Genomic DNA, 16,588 nt, shown 5'->3' on the forward strand with positions numbered 1-16,588 from the left:
AGAAATGTAAAACAAACATTAAATTTGAAGCTAGAAACAGAATGGTTAGACAAAGTTCTGAACTTTTTAAAATAGGCATAAAATTATGAACATTTAACAATATGTAGGAAGATATGTACTACAATCTACAATAGCAGGGTTACTAATTTAAAAAATTAAGAAAAGTTTATATTCATTACTTGCATTAAACTAAGTGTACTAAATAAAGTATAATAGAAACACAACACCACTTCTTTTCTGCTTCCAGTGGTTTTTTTTAAATATAATTTTATCAATTTTCTGTCCTACCACAAATGATTAATCAGAAGCATGAAAACTGAAAATCCCATTTAAGAAGCAGGAGCACATATGTAGACTATTTTCCTATGCTGAAAAAATGCACTATGCATGAATGCCAGAGTTTATAAAATTCAATTTGATAAGAGAAGTAACTTATGCGTCAGATATTAATTACTGTAAGGAGAGCTATCCTGTAGAAGCATTCAGACACAAATTCTGGGAAGAAAGAAGCTTTTTTCCACCTTCCCAGAAATTAAGCATGGTTTAAAATATGCAGTCATACATTATATTGCTGTTTGTTAAATATAAGTATTGGTTTTTTGGTTTTTAATTTTAATTTATATCCAGTAGCTATTAAATGTTATGAAACAGCTATATTTGAACTACTGAAACATTATTAGTTATTCAAGTTCAATACATTATATAGAATACTTTGTACTATACTTTGGATTGCCTTACAGGTCTTTAAATGAATTGTTAGTTGTAATTTAACTAATAAGGCTTTATTGTGATTTACTCTTTTTATACTTGGCCATATTTTGCGTCTAGATGGAAGAACATGTACATAAGGAAGCTCTGAAGTTCTAATAAAGACTGTGTGCATTGGAAATCAAATATTTCATAAAATCTTTAGCTACAAAAATAGACTGTCATTTAAATTATCCACAGAATAATCAATAGCTTGAATTAAACACTGGGGTTTTATTCTCCCAGATTATAATTCCTAGCAAGTGCTAATATTGCAACAGAAAATATGTCTGAATAATATGAACAAATACTCCTGATCAGACATTATACAGTGCAAAGTTAAATACAATACAAAGTTTATTAAAAATAGGTTGCAAGTGAAATACAGTAGAAATGGGAAACCACAGCAGTTCTTATGTTGTTTTCTCCATAATGCACCAATAGTTATGAAAAGCATTTTTATTCATATTCACATGGCTTGAATGCCCAATAAGCAGGGATGGACAACTATGGCAACTTTACGACCTGTGGACTTCAACTCCCAGAATTCCTGGCTTAGGAATTCTGGGAGTTGAAATCCACAGGTCGTAAAGTTGCCATAGTTGCCTGTCCCTGCCCAATAGTGTTCAAATCCACTCCACAGTAAGTAATATTTCTTTCCTTAAATTCTAGCAGCAACAGTATTCCAGCCACAGAATATCTAATGTTCTCAAGATAAATTGGGGGACATCTCCTTTTTTCCCTGAATAACAGACATAGCAAGCATGCAATCCTTCATTAACACTTTCAACCAATTTAATCTCCTACTTCATATTTAACAGGTGAACATTAAAAGAACACTTTCAAATAAGAAACCTGAACTATGTAAAAAAAATATTTACACTCCAATTTTATCATTAACTTGCATTTATTTTTTTATCATACAACTCTTATTAAAAGTGATTTCTAAGGCAGTAAAGTCTACCCTCTGCATTTGGAAGTGTGCATAATTCCCTAAATATATATTTATAAGAGAACATATTATACAGAAAAATCATCTAAAACCCAATTAAGGACTTTATCAAATAGAAAATTTGTTTAGAATCACAATATATTGTTTTAAGCATCACACAATGCGAAAACAAACTAAGATGAGGTCTTTATTCTTAACATCAGCTATACATATAGCTGAAAGATCAGCGGGTGAAACAGATTTCAACCATTTAAAAATTAAATAATCCTGCAACGTAGTGTGTAAAATAGCTTGAACTGCCAACATCCTACAATATAAAGAAAAAGAACAATCGCTAACTAGAGGTACCTTGACCAGCACTTTTCTATACGAATGTCTGATGACATGCCATCAGAATATTGCCAGGTTCCCTCAAAGGAAATTTTTACTGAAAGGCAATTTTTCTTTCCTTTTGCATCCACAAGTAACCACATTTCCCCTATGTGTAGTGCTTAACTGTTTGCTACTGATAATTGACGTCTTTAGTCCATTTGTGAATATTTAACTTTGGTTTTATCTTGGCTACAATGGAGCTACCACTTGAAGTTTATTTCATATTGCTAAAGTGTGAAATTTCAGAATAGCTTTAAAACAATACATACGCACACACACGCACACACCACCATACCCAGTGTCCAATATTACTTATTTTTTAAATTCTTATCAATGTTTCAAAACTCAAGTTTTAGAAGTGATTAATACTTCAGTGTAAGAAGAGATAAGACAGTGGGAAAAATAGGATGCATATCTTGTTACATTGCTGGACTGCCATCAAAACAAGTCAAGTATTTAATGTCCAAAATCTAGAAGTACATAGAATACTCTATGTGGCTTAGTATGGACATGATAATGGAGCCCTTTTACTTCTAATAATCAAGTGTGTTTATAGCAAGAGTTTATCTATAGAAATTGGACTCCTGATACTAGTGTTCACTATTATGCTATTAATCTGAAAGACTAGCTCCCAAGATCTCTTAAAAGTTTATATTACCTTACATTTGTATCAAACCTACAGTGCAACAAGCAGTGGTAGTTAGGCAGTTCAAGCTACAGCCACTCTTTCTGCTTAACAGATGTTTTTACGTGTTTTGTAAAAGACTAGGAAGCAACAATTCCAGACAGTTCCAAAAGCAGCTAAAGGACAATGATGTGGAAAAGGACATGACACTTGATTTATTTAATTAAAATATATTTTACAGTGCCTCAATTGTATAAACCACAAGCACTTGGCAAATAATCGATTTTCTTGCTATTGCAACATATAGTTTAGAAAGAAATAGTCCAGATGGAAAAAAAATATCTCATTTAGTGAGATGAGATCATTTAGTATGAGAGTCTTCTCCTTGAACTGTCCAACCCTAGTTCCATAGAGATTTTCTGATTATTTGATAAGGCGACAGTTATCCTACTTTGTATTTAATTCATTTTCCAATTCTGTTAATTTCCTAGATGCCTTTACTTTGTTAGACACATCTTGACCCTGGGAAAAGAGTCTTTGTCGCTCCCGGAAAGTCAAATTCTCTGGTGCACCAGGTATATCTGTATCTTGACTGCAGAAAATATAAAAATATTCAACGTTATAAAAATACGTTATATTTTAAGTGCAGCTATTCTGTTTTTCTAATTAGCCTTGGTCTACAACATTCACATCCTTTTATTTAAAATCAGATAATTAATTACTAAATAAACATTAAAATGGACATATAATTAAATAGCCATTTTTCATCATTAAATAGTTCATACTATTAGAGCATTTCTTAAACATTAGTGTAGCTATTAGGAAATCTAAAATATTTTATATAGGGTGCGTTCATTCACGATGACTCCAAAGTCCTGCTTCTGGATTTCTACATATAAACTACACGTCAAGATTATATATTGACTTTAATATAACATTTAGCTTCTTGTTTGGTGTGCATTTACATATAAGAATAGAATAGAATAGAATAGAATAGAATAGAATAGAATAGAATAGAATAGAATAGAATAGAATAGAATAGAATTTTTATTGGTCAAGTGTGATTGGCCACACAAGGAATTTGTCTTGGTGCATATGCTCTCAGTGTACATAAAAGAAAAGATACTTCATCGAGGTACAACATTTACAATACAAATGATGGTCATAGATACAAAATTAACACTTAATGATACAACACTTAATGATAATCATAGGGTACAAATAAGCAATCAGGAACAATCAATATCAATATAAATCATAATGATTACCAGCAACAAAGTTACAGTCACAGTCATAAGTGGAAAGAGATTGGTGATGGGAACGATGAGAAGATTAATAGTAGTGCAGATTTAGTAAATAGTTTGATAGTTTGAATTATTTGTTTAGCAGAGTGATGGCCTTCGGGAAAAAACTGTTCTTGTGTCTAGTTGTTCTGGTGTGCTCTATAGCGTCGTTTTGAGGGTAGGAGTTGAAACAGTTTATGTCCAGGATGTGAGGGATCTGTAAATATTTTCACGGCCCTCTTCTTGATTCACAGTACAGCACAGCACAGTACAAGACTTATTTTTCCTCTCACCACTTCTCTTTTATGATTTAGGCTGGACTGAGAGAGAATGACTTACCCTAAATTATCCAGAAAGCTTTTAAAGTTAAAGATGAATTAAAAGTTGGTGTCCCAGTCTACACTTTACTCAATACACCATACCGACACTTATGATGCTATCATTACTATAAAATATTTCAATCTTTTCTAAACATTCTTACTGGATGCATTGCTATGTTTAAAAACATGTTAGATCCTTAAAAAACTTTAATTACCTAAACATCAACAAGAAGTATATGTTCTCATACCAATAAAGCAGTATTTAAAAGCAAACTTATTTCCATTTTACCTTTTCAATTTCTTCTCTCTTGGGTCTGAATAAGATTCCTGTGAACCTGCAAGTGCTCCAGTAGATCCAGTGTAGTTTGAGCCTTTGTAAAAAAAAAAAGTAAAATAACAATAACTATTTTTTTTCCCAAAAGGTGCAGTGCTTTAAATGGATCTGACTCTATACTTTCAGGTCTAGTCTCCTAACATTACCAGCTCCCTTATAAGAAAGGGAAAAAAATATTGAAAACTGAATATAATGGCAAATATTTCTATCAAATGACAACTTTTCATCATGGACAATATAAATGAAATCAAATATATATGAAATAAATATCCAAACTTGCCAAATCTTGCATATGCAGATTGCCAAAATTCCAGTGATTTAAATGAAATTTAAGCAGTTTGCATGGATAATAGCAAAATAAACTTTAGCCATCCTGTTTATAAGACTAGATGAAAACATCCAGTAACATCAGGAACTATTGCCTTTATATTTCCCAAAGAACAGATTTTATAAGATATTATGAATGTGCAGAATTTGAGAATATAGTCTTATGACAACTTTTCAATATATATTCTTTTAACTGCAGAGTCCACAATAAATCTGTAACTCTATAACACCTATTTAGAAATGCTATTTTTAAAATGTCTATTTTGTATACATTTTGCAGCACTGCACCTTTATACTTTGCTCTCATATGAACAAACACAACAGCAAAAACAGCAAACCCTTTACACTACCGATGATTCTTCCCCAAAGGCCACAAGATTAAACACATCATTTGCATTTGAAATATCAATTCATCCCCCACATTTCATAGATTCTCACTTCTGCTATTTGTACTGGTTAAGTAAAACCATCTCTTCTGGCTACAAAACATTTGAATTTTCAAGTAGTATTTTTAGTTTTTAAATACTGCATGTGTTTTTCTTGTAAGCCTTGTTCACAAAAGCAGATATATATATACTCCTTCCATTAGTAGTCTTTTATTCAGTTATTCAACTTTTACAGATTTCAGCAGTATAAAGCTGCATTTAATATCAGACTGGTGCCCAACAATTAGTTAAAGAAAACTTAATGCATGGATACTTCTAAGAAATCCCAACTGAATTTAGTGAGATTATGAATTTAGTGAATTAAGTGTGAAATTAAATTTAATAAGGTAAACTTCTAGGGAAACACTAGGAATCTACTTGGAATATTAATAATATGTTGGTTAGAAATTAATTTTGCTTCATGTCCAATTTTAAGCTTATCTTTTTTATGTTGAAAAGTTTATCTAAACATAGAAGCTTAACCACATTAATATTAGTTATAGTTGCTCTCATTTTATTCCCAGATTGAGGAGTGCCAGTCTTCTAAAATAATCCCAACAATCTAATGGAAGGAGCTGGGAAAATTTAATTTTGCAGAAGCAGAGTTTGCCATACATTCGTTTTAAGGACAGCAATATGAGTGTTAATGAGATGAAGAGAGAAGCTGCATAGTGATTTCGCATTATGTGCAAAGAGCTTTTTACTTTAGGCAGACATCCTTCACAAAAGATTGAAAGTTCAAATGGAATATGTGACCTGTTTATAAACTTAAAAATATTAAAATAGTTATAATGGGATGTTATAGACCATATACAGAGGTTACATGAAACATCAAATTATATGTCATTTTTGAGTAACAACCCGTAGCTTGTTTATATATCTTAATACCTTGTTTCCACCAAAATAAGACATCCCCTGATAATAAGCCCAATCAGGCTTTTGAGCACATGGCAATAAGGCCAAGCGCTTATTTTAGGGTTCAAAAAAATATAAGAAAGGGTCGTATTTTCGGGGAAACACAGTAAGAATTATTAGGTACAGAAGCACAGAATCATAGTTGGAAGGGATTTTGGAGATAATCTAGCACAACCCTCTGCCCAGTGCAAGATGGGACAGATAACCATTTACTTTCTAGCTGAAGACTTCTGGCAAAGGTCTTCATGTAATAGCCTGTTCCATTAACTGATAGTTTGTACAAATATGCCTTGCATTTTTCCCTACTGAAATGGGAATTTTAAAACTTCGCATATACTCATTTCAGCAAAATACTCAATCTTTCTAGAGCCTTTTTTAAAATTTCTCACCTATATCTAGATGCTTCTCATTGCTTTGTGTCATCATCAAATTTGCTTAAGAGTTCCCTCAGCATCCTCATCCAAGTCACTATTGAAAGTAATGGGGCCCAGGACAGAGTTGGCCATTCAAATACTTCCAGGTTGAAGTGGAGCAACTAATAAGCACTTCTGGACGGAGTATTTCAGCTGTGAGTTTATTTAACAGTGATATTATCATATTACACTGTTTTATAAACATATTTATTATACAGCATTTCCAAAATATGAAATAAGTATTGGCAAAATTTATCTATTGGCAGGACTCTCTTGTGAATGCCTGGGGAAGCATTATATTTAGGAAGTGAATGTTACTTCTGAAGTTTCTCATCTTAACTATAATAATAACAGCATTATTATCTGCTTTGTTTTACTATAGAAAGAGCAATAGTCTGCTTTGACCCACTTTAGATTACAGGCTTTTTCCATGATTCCTTGACTATCTTTAGAAAGAACTGATCAAACAGGGAAATCCCACAGCTGTTTGTGGAACTTCCTTTAAGCTGGGATCAAACCATCAGCTGGGATCCATTTTGAGAATTTTTGATTATTACTAACAATAGCAGTAGTACTTAAGACTTATATACTGCTTCATAGTGCTTTACAGCCCTCTCTAAGTGGTTTAGAATCAGCATATTTCCCCCAACAATTTGAGTGAAACTAAACCTTTTTTTTTTTTTTTTTGCTTAAGTGTCTTAAGGAAAACAAGCAGCTGCAAAATAGTTTGCAAGCTTCCCAAAACTCACTAATGCTCCATCTTCTTCCAAAAATATGACTTTTACTTGTATCTTGTCAAAGTATAAACCAGCTACAACCTAAAGTTTTGTAATTCTTTCACATTGGAGTTCTAGTGGAACTACTTGTGGCCAATATTATTCAGTTACATATTTTATAATGAAGGGGAAAGAAGAAAGTGAGAAATGTAAATAGGATAAAGTAAAACAACATGAATAATGGAGTTACTGCAGTATTGAGCAATGTGTTGTAGAAACCTCATAAAAAAGTATACTATATCTATCTGCTTTGTTTGCTTTGTCTAAAACATACACCCAGGTAGCATTTCACTTCAAATGTAATTAACATAATTGTTGGTTTATATACTTTCAAAGCCTTTTGCACACTGTTTACATGGCAAGTAATAAGCAGAAAACCCACTGCTTCTCACAGTGAATAAATATCCTTAGCGCAAGAAACATGTACCTCAGAAATGTGAAAGCACCATGGACCAATGAATAATAGTAATAAAAATAAATGGTGAATGATAGAGGTGTAGATCAAAAGCCAAACCCAACAGTACTTTTAGTGGAATTTTGAGAATCGTTTGCTTTCAGTATATGAAAGTAAGAATTATAGAATTTGATAAAGAAATGGAAAGACCACAGGTTTAAAATAAAATTTATAGCAACAAATCAGATTAAGAGTTGGATCACCACGCCCAAGATTGTGATCAAGTAAGAAGGAATCATGAGAGTGATTTTGTTCAGAAGAGTACTTTAGTGGGAAATTTGTAGAGTTTTCAGAGAGATTGTAAATTAAAATATTCCGTCTACCTTTTGTGGTGCTGGGATTGATGAAACTTGGCTTGTGTGGTGGGGGAGGGGGTTGGCTCATTTTGTTAGCAGTACTGTTGGCATTGACAGCGGAGGGCTGGTATGAGTTGGACAGACAGAGGCCATCTGAGACTGGGCGTGGCTGGCGGGAGGGCTGCTGTGGCTTAGGGGGGACAGGAGGAAGGTCACCGCAAGACTTTCTTGTACTGGTGTACTTATCCTGACCTGTTGCTAGACAGGAGTCCTCCTCCTCCTCATCATTGTATGCAACAAACTTGGCAGTATATATCGTGTCAGGAGAGAGGACCTGAGTTTTGAGGTAAGAAGTGTTTCGTTGAGGTGGGGGAGGAGGAGCATTAGATGAAAGGGGTGGGGAGGGGAATTCATATTCCCGTGGAAGCGGAGGTCTGTACAGACCAGGGTCATCAGGCTCCAGCAATCGCCGTTCTGCTTCATCATGCTGGCGGCGCCTCTCTGCTTCCAAGCGATTATAATATTCTTCTTCCTGTCGCCTCTGTTGAGCCAAAGGGAATAAAATGTCAGCAAATATCAAATACCAAATGCACAAATGGAAAAGATTTGGGTAATTTTTTCATTTATCAAGGAAGAAAGTCACATTGCCCGTTCTAAAACATTGGTTTACTTCTGAACTTTGGATGGAATCCAATTGCCTCTTGAGAGGCAGGAGAACCTATGAAGTAGACTCTGAGAGCAAGAGTGGAACAAAATGGGAGAAATCAAGCAGAACCCTTTCTGGTTTTGATGTCAGCAGAGCCATCTTTAGAAGAGAATATTTCTGGCTCAGGTTGAATTGAGGGTTCAGGGTTGAAAGAGCATCACAGAAACCACAGAATCATCTTTGGTTTCTGTTCAGTGATAAGGTACATATTTACCCTGAAAAAGGTAAACTTGCAATAAATTATTAAAGTTTCAAGGAATATCAAGAAAGAAGAAAGTGACTAGAAAGAATGAAATGTGAAATTCTACCTTGCAAATGAAATACAGGTAGTCCTTGACTTACGACAATTGAGACCAAAATTTCTGTTGTTAAGTGAGACGTTTGTTAAGTGAGTTTTGCCCCATTTTACAACTTTTCTTGCCTCTGTTGATAAGTTAGTAACTCGGTTGTTAAATGGATCTGGCTTCCCCATTGACTTTGCTTGTCAGGTCATAAAACGTGATCATATGACTTTGGGACGGTCATAAATATGAATCAGTTGCCAAGCATTTAAATTTTGATCACGTGATCATGGGGATGCTGCAAAGATTGTAACTGAAAAATGGTCATAAGTTACTTTTTTCAGTGCCATTGTAATTTTGAAGGTCACTAAATGAACTGTTGTAAATCGAAGACTACCATATGCTGCCATTAAAACAAAGGATATTCAATACCAACAATGTCATAAACTTTCTTGTACTGAGTGCCAGGATGCATTAAACTCTCAATTACAGTTTAATGTCTGAAATTACATGAACGTACACCCATCTCCCTGCTTGGCATTATAAATACAAAGCAGAAAGGGTTGCACAGAGGAGTAAGACTTAGGTCAGCTTTACATGTTAACTTTACCAAACATGCAGAGCTGAGATAATGACAGTCTTTTTGTTGTTATTGTTGTTGTTGTTTTGCTTTCCTTAAAAGGGACGTAGGAGTTTATGCACAAAGACAGACACCACTGAAGGAGCGCTCCTATAGACTGGTTTCTAAACCATGGCTTGACTTATATCCATTTTTTTTCCTTAAAAGAGGGCTAGGCATATTTTTAAGCCATAAAGCATATCTAAGATAGCGACCACCCTGAAAAAACTGAAGCTATGGTGTCCATGACTAGACATAGGATGTCCATTTACCAGAATGACAAAGCTGTTCTCCATCACTACCTCTAAGAGGAAAAAAAAACTATTTCCCAGCCCCGCTTACCTTTGCCTTTCTTGGTAGCCAGTAGTCTACTTCCATACAAAATACAAGCAATTCCATTTTTTATTTTCAAACAATGTCATTTCCTTACTTTTCTTTAAATTAAAAGAATACTGAAAGGGTGTCTGAAGGATAGTGAAGTTCAGTATGTTGCCTAACCATAATTTCATTCATTAATATTAAGCTTTCAATTTTTTACAAATATTTATCATTTGGAACAAATGGATGAGATTTCAATCATTAGAATGGTATCACACAGTATCATATATTTTTGAAGTGGGAGGGACGTGGAAAATTAACAATGGTGGTGGTAGGAAGATGAACTACAATTAATATTATATGCTAATATTTTTCTTGGGATTCCTTCATGTTTAACATTTTCCCTAACAACCAAAACAAATCATGATCAGACCACTGTCTATCCATTCCCCTCTGTTTAATGAATCCCACTTATTTAAACCCACTTAGTGCCATTGTTTAATTGGATATGGTTTCTTCTGAATTAAGTTCTTCATAGTTCTAAATCTGACAGATTTTCTTTCTACCTTTTTTAAAATAGGATTTCAAAACTTATAACTTTATTCTTATTGTTTTAAAAATAATTTTATCCCTTTAGACTTACTTCTTGGAGGGGATTTCATTTTGAATTTCTTTCATTATGCTCACTATCTGAGGTCTTTACATTTTTCTTGCACTCTCCCAGCTTCATATATCTTTCATTTTATTTGGATTTCATTTACTAGTTTATATACTGCCAGCTTCTCAAAGACTCTTGAAGAATAATGAAATATATTTTTCTTTTCCTTAAATTGCAAATCTACAAACAGGGTCAGCTTGGCTTTTTATTTTAAGTAGTGTACAGAATTCAATGCAGTACATATTAAGAACCGCAAAACCCGCTGCAGACAATTCTATCCCTAGTTTTGTTGAAGACTTTAGTAATAGCAGCAGGTCAAACCAATTTAAGTGAAGTATACAAAGTTATAGAAGACTGAGTGAAACCTTTTGCTCAGCCTCTCGCTTTGTCCGCTCCTCCTCTTGGCGACGACGCTCTTCTTCTTGCCTGGCCCTATCTTCTGCTTCCCGTTTGCGCATTTCCTCCAATTGCTGCTGCCGTCTGCGCTCCTCATCCTGTAACTAATGAAGATTTATCTTGTGTTTTACCTCAGATCCTTTCGAAGACAGAAATAATATTTCATGAAGAAAAATACCCATTATTGTTCAAAAGAAACTTTTTAAAAAAAAGCTAATTAATAATTATTTTCTCTTGGGATTTTTTTTTTTTTTTTGCATTTTGGGGAAAAAAACTTATAAAGGAAATTCAAAAAGGAAATGTATTTTCCCCTAAAAAATGCTATTCATCAGGAGTGTCCAATCTGTGGCCCATGGGCTGCATGCGAACCTGAATAGCTAGTAATGCGGCCCCACAAGATTGTAAATTTTAATCTTATATGAGTTATATACATTAACTATATTGTATATTTTATATGCAGCCAAAACAGTTCCTCTTCACTCAATGCAGCCGAGGCAAGGTAAAAAGTTGGACATCCATGCTATAGATTTTGTAGGCATTTCTATTCTGAGACATTGTTTTTATAGTTCAAACTCTATGTTTTACCATTGTTCTTCTGGGAAGATGCACAAACTATGGTCAATGATAAGCTTTTATTCTTTTCCCACTAAATAACATTCCTCTGATCTTGACAGTAAACCCAACATATCAGCTATTTAAGCTGCCTATGATGTCTTTTTTTCATATAGTAATGGTTTTTGGTTTTTTTACTGCAAAGGAGCATTTGGAATCTCTGTAAAATAGGAAAAGTAATGAAAATCCATGCTTCAAAGTGCAAATATTTAATCACATTAAATAAGGATCTCTAGCTAGTTCACATAATCTTAAATTATCAAACCAACAGTTTCAGAAAAGTGTTCCTCAAAAAATGACTATCATCTCCTTTAAACACCTGTGAGAAGAAGTGTTACAAAAGAATAAAGGAGAACTACTGGACTCTGTCCCACACTTTTTAAAATAGCTAAAATTATACTGTAATTCCAAGAATTGCACCAAGTGGTGTTATTTTAAAGGGGGGAAATCAAAATTAGTATTTTTTTATGAAAGGGAAGGAGGTAAAATCTTTAATTATAATTCCATTTGATAGGTTTCTTGTGTCATGATCCAACTGCACTTTTAAATATATTGAGTTCATCAAGTATGAATTAGATACTGAAAACTCTTTACGTTGTTGAATTGTAATATCTATGATTTGCAGTTTAATACTCAAAATGACTGGTTTTAAGAAATTGAATATTGCACTGTTTACTCAAATCTGATTCCTTTAACACCTCTGTCATCATCATAATAGGTTAATAAAACTGATCAGTACAATACCTCTTAATTTGATTTCACAGTTAATAAAATAGCTAAAACATATCATGAAATTATTATTAAACTATTCATATATATTTTGATGCTTTTAGTGTAACATAAAATTCTAGTCTTCCATCAATAAGGTAAGAGCAATGATTGTGAAATAATTTTTTGTAAAAATATTTTAAATCATCTAAGTTCAAAGGTTTAACCCTAAAGTTCTATTTCAAAAACCAAATCATTAAATCTAACTGTAAATGCCAAATTATCAAAAGCTTGAATAAGAAGACAAATAATATATTGGAATGCTGAAATACATTAAAATATCTGATTTAGGGGAAAAATTTTTTTTAAAAAAGCATGGGGAAATGAACAATGGAAACTCACCTGTGCAAAATGTTTTCAAACTACTGATATATGTTAAATTGTTAATATATGGTTCATTTAACTGTAGTAGTTCACAAGTAAAATATGCAAACAGAATACAACTTTAAAAGAAAAGCAGCAGAAAAAAAAATTAGGAGCATTCCTCAAGCATTAGGTAAGTGTCTCTTGCTCACCATTAATTTAATATATTAGTCCTTGCCCTGAAGCACTCTAAAGATAAACAAATATCCAATGCACATTGGATTAGCATTAATTAAAAAGAAAAAGAAAAAAGTATTAAGGAAAGGCATCGAAGAGAAAGAAATAAGAACATACCAAATCTAGAACAGAGATTGCTGGCAAAGCAGTCTGCTGCAGGTAATAAGAGAAGGAAAAAGAAAGATGCACAGTGAAAATAAGGATAAATTTAGATTGCACTATGCCAAAATCATTTTCTCTGATTCGTTACTACAGCTGAATAAAAATAAAAGTCAGTGTGACAGTCTAATATTATGTTAGCAAATCTCTCAATATAAATCAGAAAAGGAGATTTTTTAAAAAAAATATTTTCTGTACACTCTGTTAATTCATCTATTTGTGCTTAAATATTTACATGATATCAAGAGAACAGAGTATTGTGAAAAAATGGCCAACTGGTTATATTATTTTAAATTTACCATTAATAAAAAACATATCTAATGGGAGTTCTAAAACTCTGCAAAACAAATACAAGATGTATTTTGCAACTATTTAGAAAAAGAGTTTAACAAAGCATATGGTGCAAATTTGATAATAGTAATGTCAAGCTGCTCAATAATGAAGATGAAATATTTTAAAATTATATAGTATATAGATTTTTATCCATACAGTTAGGTTAAAAAGCTGAATGGCAACATTAGAACTGGCAACAATTTCATGGATAGTTGTTACATTCATTTTATCTATCTAATTTTCAGTATAGAAAAAAAACAAAAAAAACCAACAACCTATGCATGTAACAAGAAAATGCGTTAAAAGCAGCAATGGAAAGTAAAGCTTTTAAAAACAAGAAAAGAAGCAGAACGTAGAAAGCAATTGCTGTAAAAAAATAACACCCAAGTTGCTGAAATCAAGTTGCTGTTATAATTTTATCATTTATCAATGTTATTTATATAGCCCCTAATACAGATTCTACAATTTTTTTAAAAAAAAGTATGGGATTGTTTTTGAAGCCATATTCTTAAAAGCAGATTTACTAAAGAGCTATTTTTCCTGATAAAGACAAAGTTATTATTCTTGGAATGAAAATTCCAAATCCTGTTATGCTATGGACTAACAGACGAAACAAATTTAAAACAGATTTTAGTGGTCAAAGATTAAAAAAGCTACACTAATGTTCTGGAATATTACATATGTATCATAGAAAGTAAAATTATAAAAAAATAAGAATAGTGATTTTGTTTTTGTAAAAGGGGAATTCGAAAAAAGGGTTACCTCCCCCTAGCAATTTCTAGGTAATAGCTTGCAACACCACTTATTTGACAAATCAGAGTAGTCAACTTCATTATATACAATGAAAGACAGGGACATTATGAGAGTCCAGTCCTCCTTTATCCTATAGTGATAACTAATTTATATTTATGCTAGCAATGTGCAGGAATTTTAACCCATGAAATGCATTTTTAAATGGATTCTCTCATTTTTACCCTCACTCTTCTCTCAGCTTCTAGTCGTTGCATAATCAGCATAGTATCAATGTCATCGTCTTCTTCCTCATCTTCATCCTCATCTTTTTGCTTTGACTCTTGAAGTCGTTTCTGGAACTGCCACTCCAGCATGAGCTTGCGCAGGCGATCATTTTCTTCACCTGTTCGATCTGGCTTACTTTGAAGTTCTTGAATCTCTTTGCTTAGCATATCCACAATATGCATCTGCTGCTGCTTCTCCAGCTTCTCTTTAGCATCTCTTTTCCAGGGATCAGGAGACAGACTATCACTAGAGGACAGCTCTTCTTTACTTATGGTGATATATTGGAGATCTCTTCGTTCAATGGTTCGGGGTTGTTGTTGGGGCTGCAATTCTCTAATAACCGTCTCATGAGACCTCTGCAATGTTGAAGGCTTCTCTGGTTTCACCTGCTGAAGAGGAGGAAGCAATGATTGAGCTGGCATTAGTGGCTGAGCACGCATTTGCCCCAGTTTTCTTTCTTGCTCTCGACGTTTTCTATCTCGTTCTTCCTCCAAGCGTGCTTTTTCCTTTTCATACCATCTCTGATGTTCTTCTCTCTTTTTGCGCTCTGCAGCAGCAGCAACCTGAGATGACTGTGACCCCAACTGATTTGCAGGTGGAGGTGGTGGTGGGAGAGGTAAATCCATTTGCAGTCCGTCAAAGTCAGCTGCATAGTGCATTGGTGGGGGAGGGGGAGGGGGAGGTAGGTCTGTCCTTGTGGACTGAGAAACTGCCAGCAACATTGGTTGAGTAATTATAGGTGTTTTCCAGCGACCAGGTCCACTTTTGGTTAAAGAAGATCCAGAGGGCATACATTTAGAGGAACTGTTTAGATGCTCCTGGCTTGATGTGCTAGAGTCAACAGAAGAATTCATCCATGGATCGCTATCTGATTTTCTATCAATATATTCCATATCTTTTTGCATGGCAACTTCTAATTGATTCCTTTCTGCCTGATAAATGTTATTATCCCGTAGTTCCTCTTGAGAACGTGTTACACGCTTAAAAAAAATAAAGAATATAACATTAATTTCCACATTAATAGGCCATACCACAAGAACTAAATGGCAGCTTATTACCTTTGAATAATGATTATGAAATGCTTACTCACTTGTTCTTAAAATCAGCATTTTAACAAGCGGGTAATACATTACAAGTTTGAAGCCCTACATGCAGCTTTTCTTTCCAATCAAGTTAAACAAACTCTAAAGCAGCCTGAGACAAGATTTTGAAACTATCTTGGCATATGTTCAACATCAGCAGAATCCATGCTGTATACTTTTCCTCAGAATAATGCCAAACTACTATCACTTTTACAGCTTGTGCTCCCAGAAATATTTAGGTCTAAGAGCTTACATGAATAACTAGCCAGTCATTCCTCTCACTGCTTTGGCAACTTTTATTAAAATTACACGCATACATAGACACACATACCAATATGAAAAAGGAACTATTTGTTCATCCAGCCTTATTGTTAATCTCCTATTCATTTTTTTTACCTTCTGCAATGCTGAAAATTATTTAAATGAAGTATTAATTCCTTATTAAATGCTCCAATGTCAAAAGATACTGTGCTGCTAATTGCGAAGTTTCTACAGTATTAAATACAAAATACAACTGCTGTATAGAAATGTAATAATAATATACCACATACCTGAAAACTTCTAATCTGTTTATAAGCTTCACAAACTTTGCTGTGTACTTTTACAATTTATTTTAAATACAAAACAGACCAGATAGAAGAGCTGGCAGCTATGAACAAAAGCAACATTTCTGTACTTCTCTTTCAAAGACCTTAATTATGACCTAAAAATGCTTTGTTTTCAATGAATGCATTACTTATGCTCTATTAGTCCAAAAGCACTGAATACAATGCACATATTAAAATTCATTGACAGATTAGTAATGTCTTGGACATTTAAAAGAAAACAAATATAAACCAGGCATTGTATACTTTGTAAAA

General features: G+C 33.4%; 1 protein-coding gene across 20 annotated transcripts in view; it reads right to left on the reverse strand.

The window, feature by feature from the left end:
- Positions 1–1,091: 1,091 nt before the first annotated feature.
- Positions 1,092–16,588, reverse strand: part of AFDN (afadin, adherens junction formation factor) — a 101,271-nt gene continuing 85,774 nt past the window's right edge. For 8 of the 20 annotated variants that reach the window (XM_058167759.1, XM_058167773.1, XM_058167745.1 and 5 more), the window contains 5 exons: positions 14,604–15,626; positions 11,187–11,321; positions 8,267–8,780; positions 4,589–4,670; positions 1,092–3,288 (listed from right to left, as the gene is read on the reverse strand). In XM_058167759.1, the coding sequence (XP_058023742.1) occupies positions 3,144–3,288; positions 4,589–4,670; positions 8,267–8,780; positions 11,187–11,321; positions 14,604–15,626 (1,899 nt within the window). In that variant the 3' untranslated portion in view covers positions 1,092–3,143. The remainder of the gene's footprint in view (positions 3,289–4,588; positions 4,671–8,266; positions 8,781–11,186; positions 11,322–14,603; positions 15,627–16,588) is intronic. The other 12 variants (XM_058167824.1, XM_058167805.1, XM_058167785.1 and 9 more) reach the window with 4 other exon arrangements.

This window comes from Ahaetulla prasina, chromosome 1, assembly GCF_028640845.1.
Source record: "Ahaetulla prasina isolate Xishuangbanna chromosome 1, ASM2864084v1, whole genome shotgun sequence".
Lineage (NCBI taxonomy): Eukaryota > Metazoa > Chordata > Lepidosauria > Squamata > Colubridae > Ahaetulla > Ahaetulla prasina.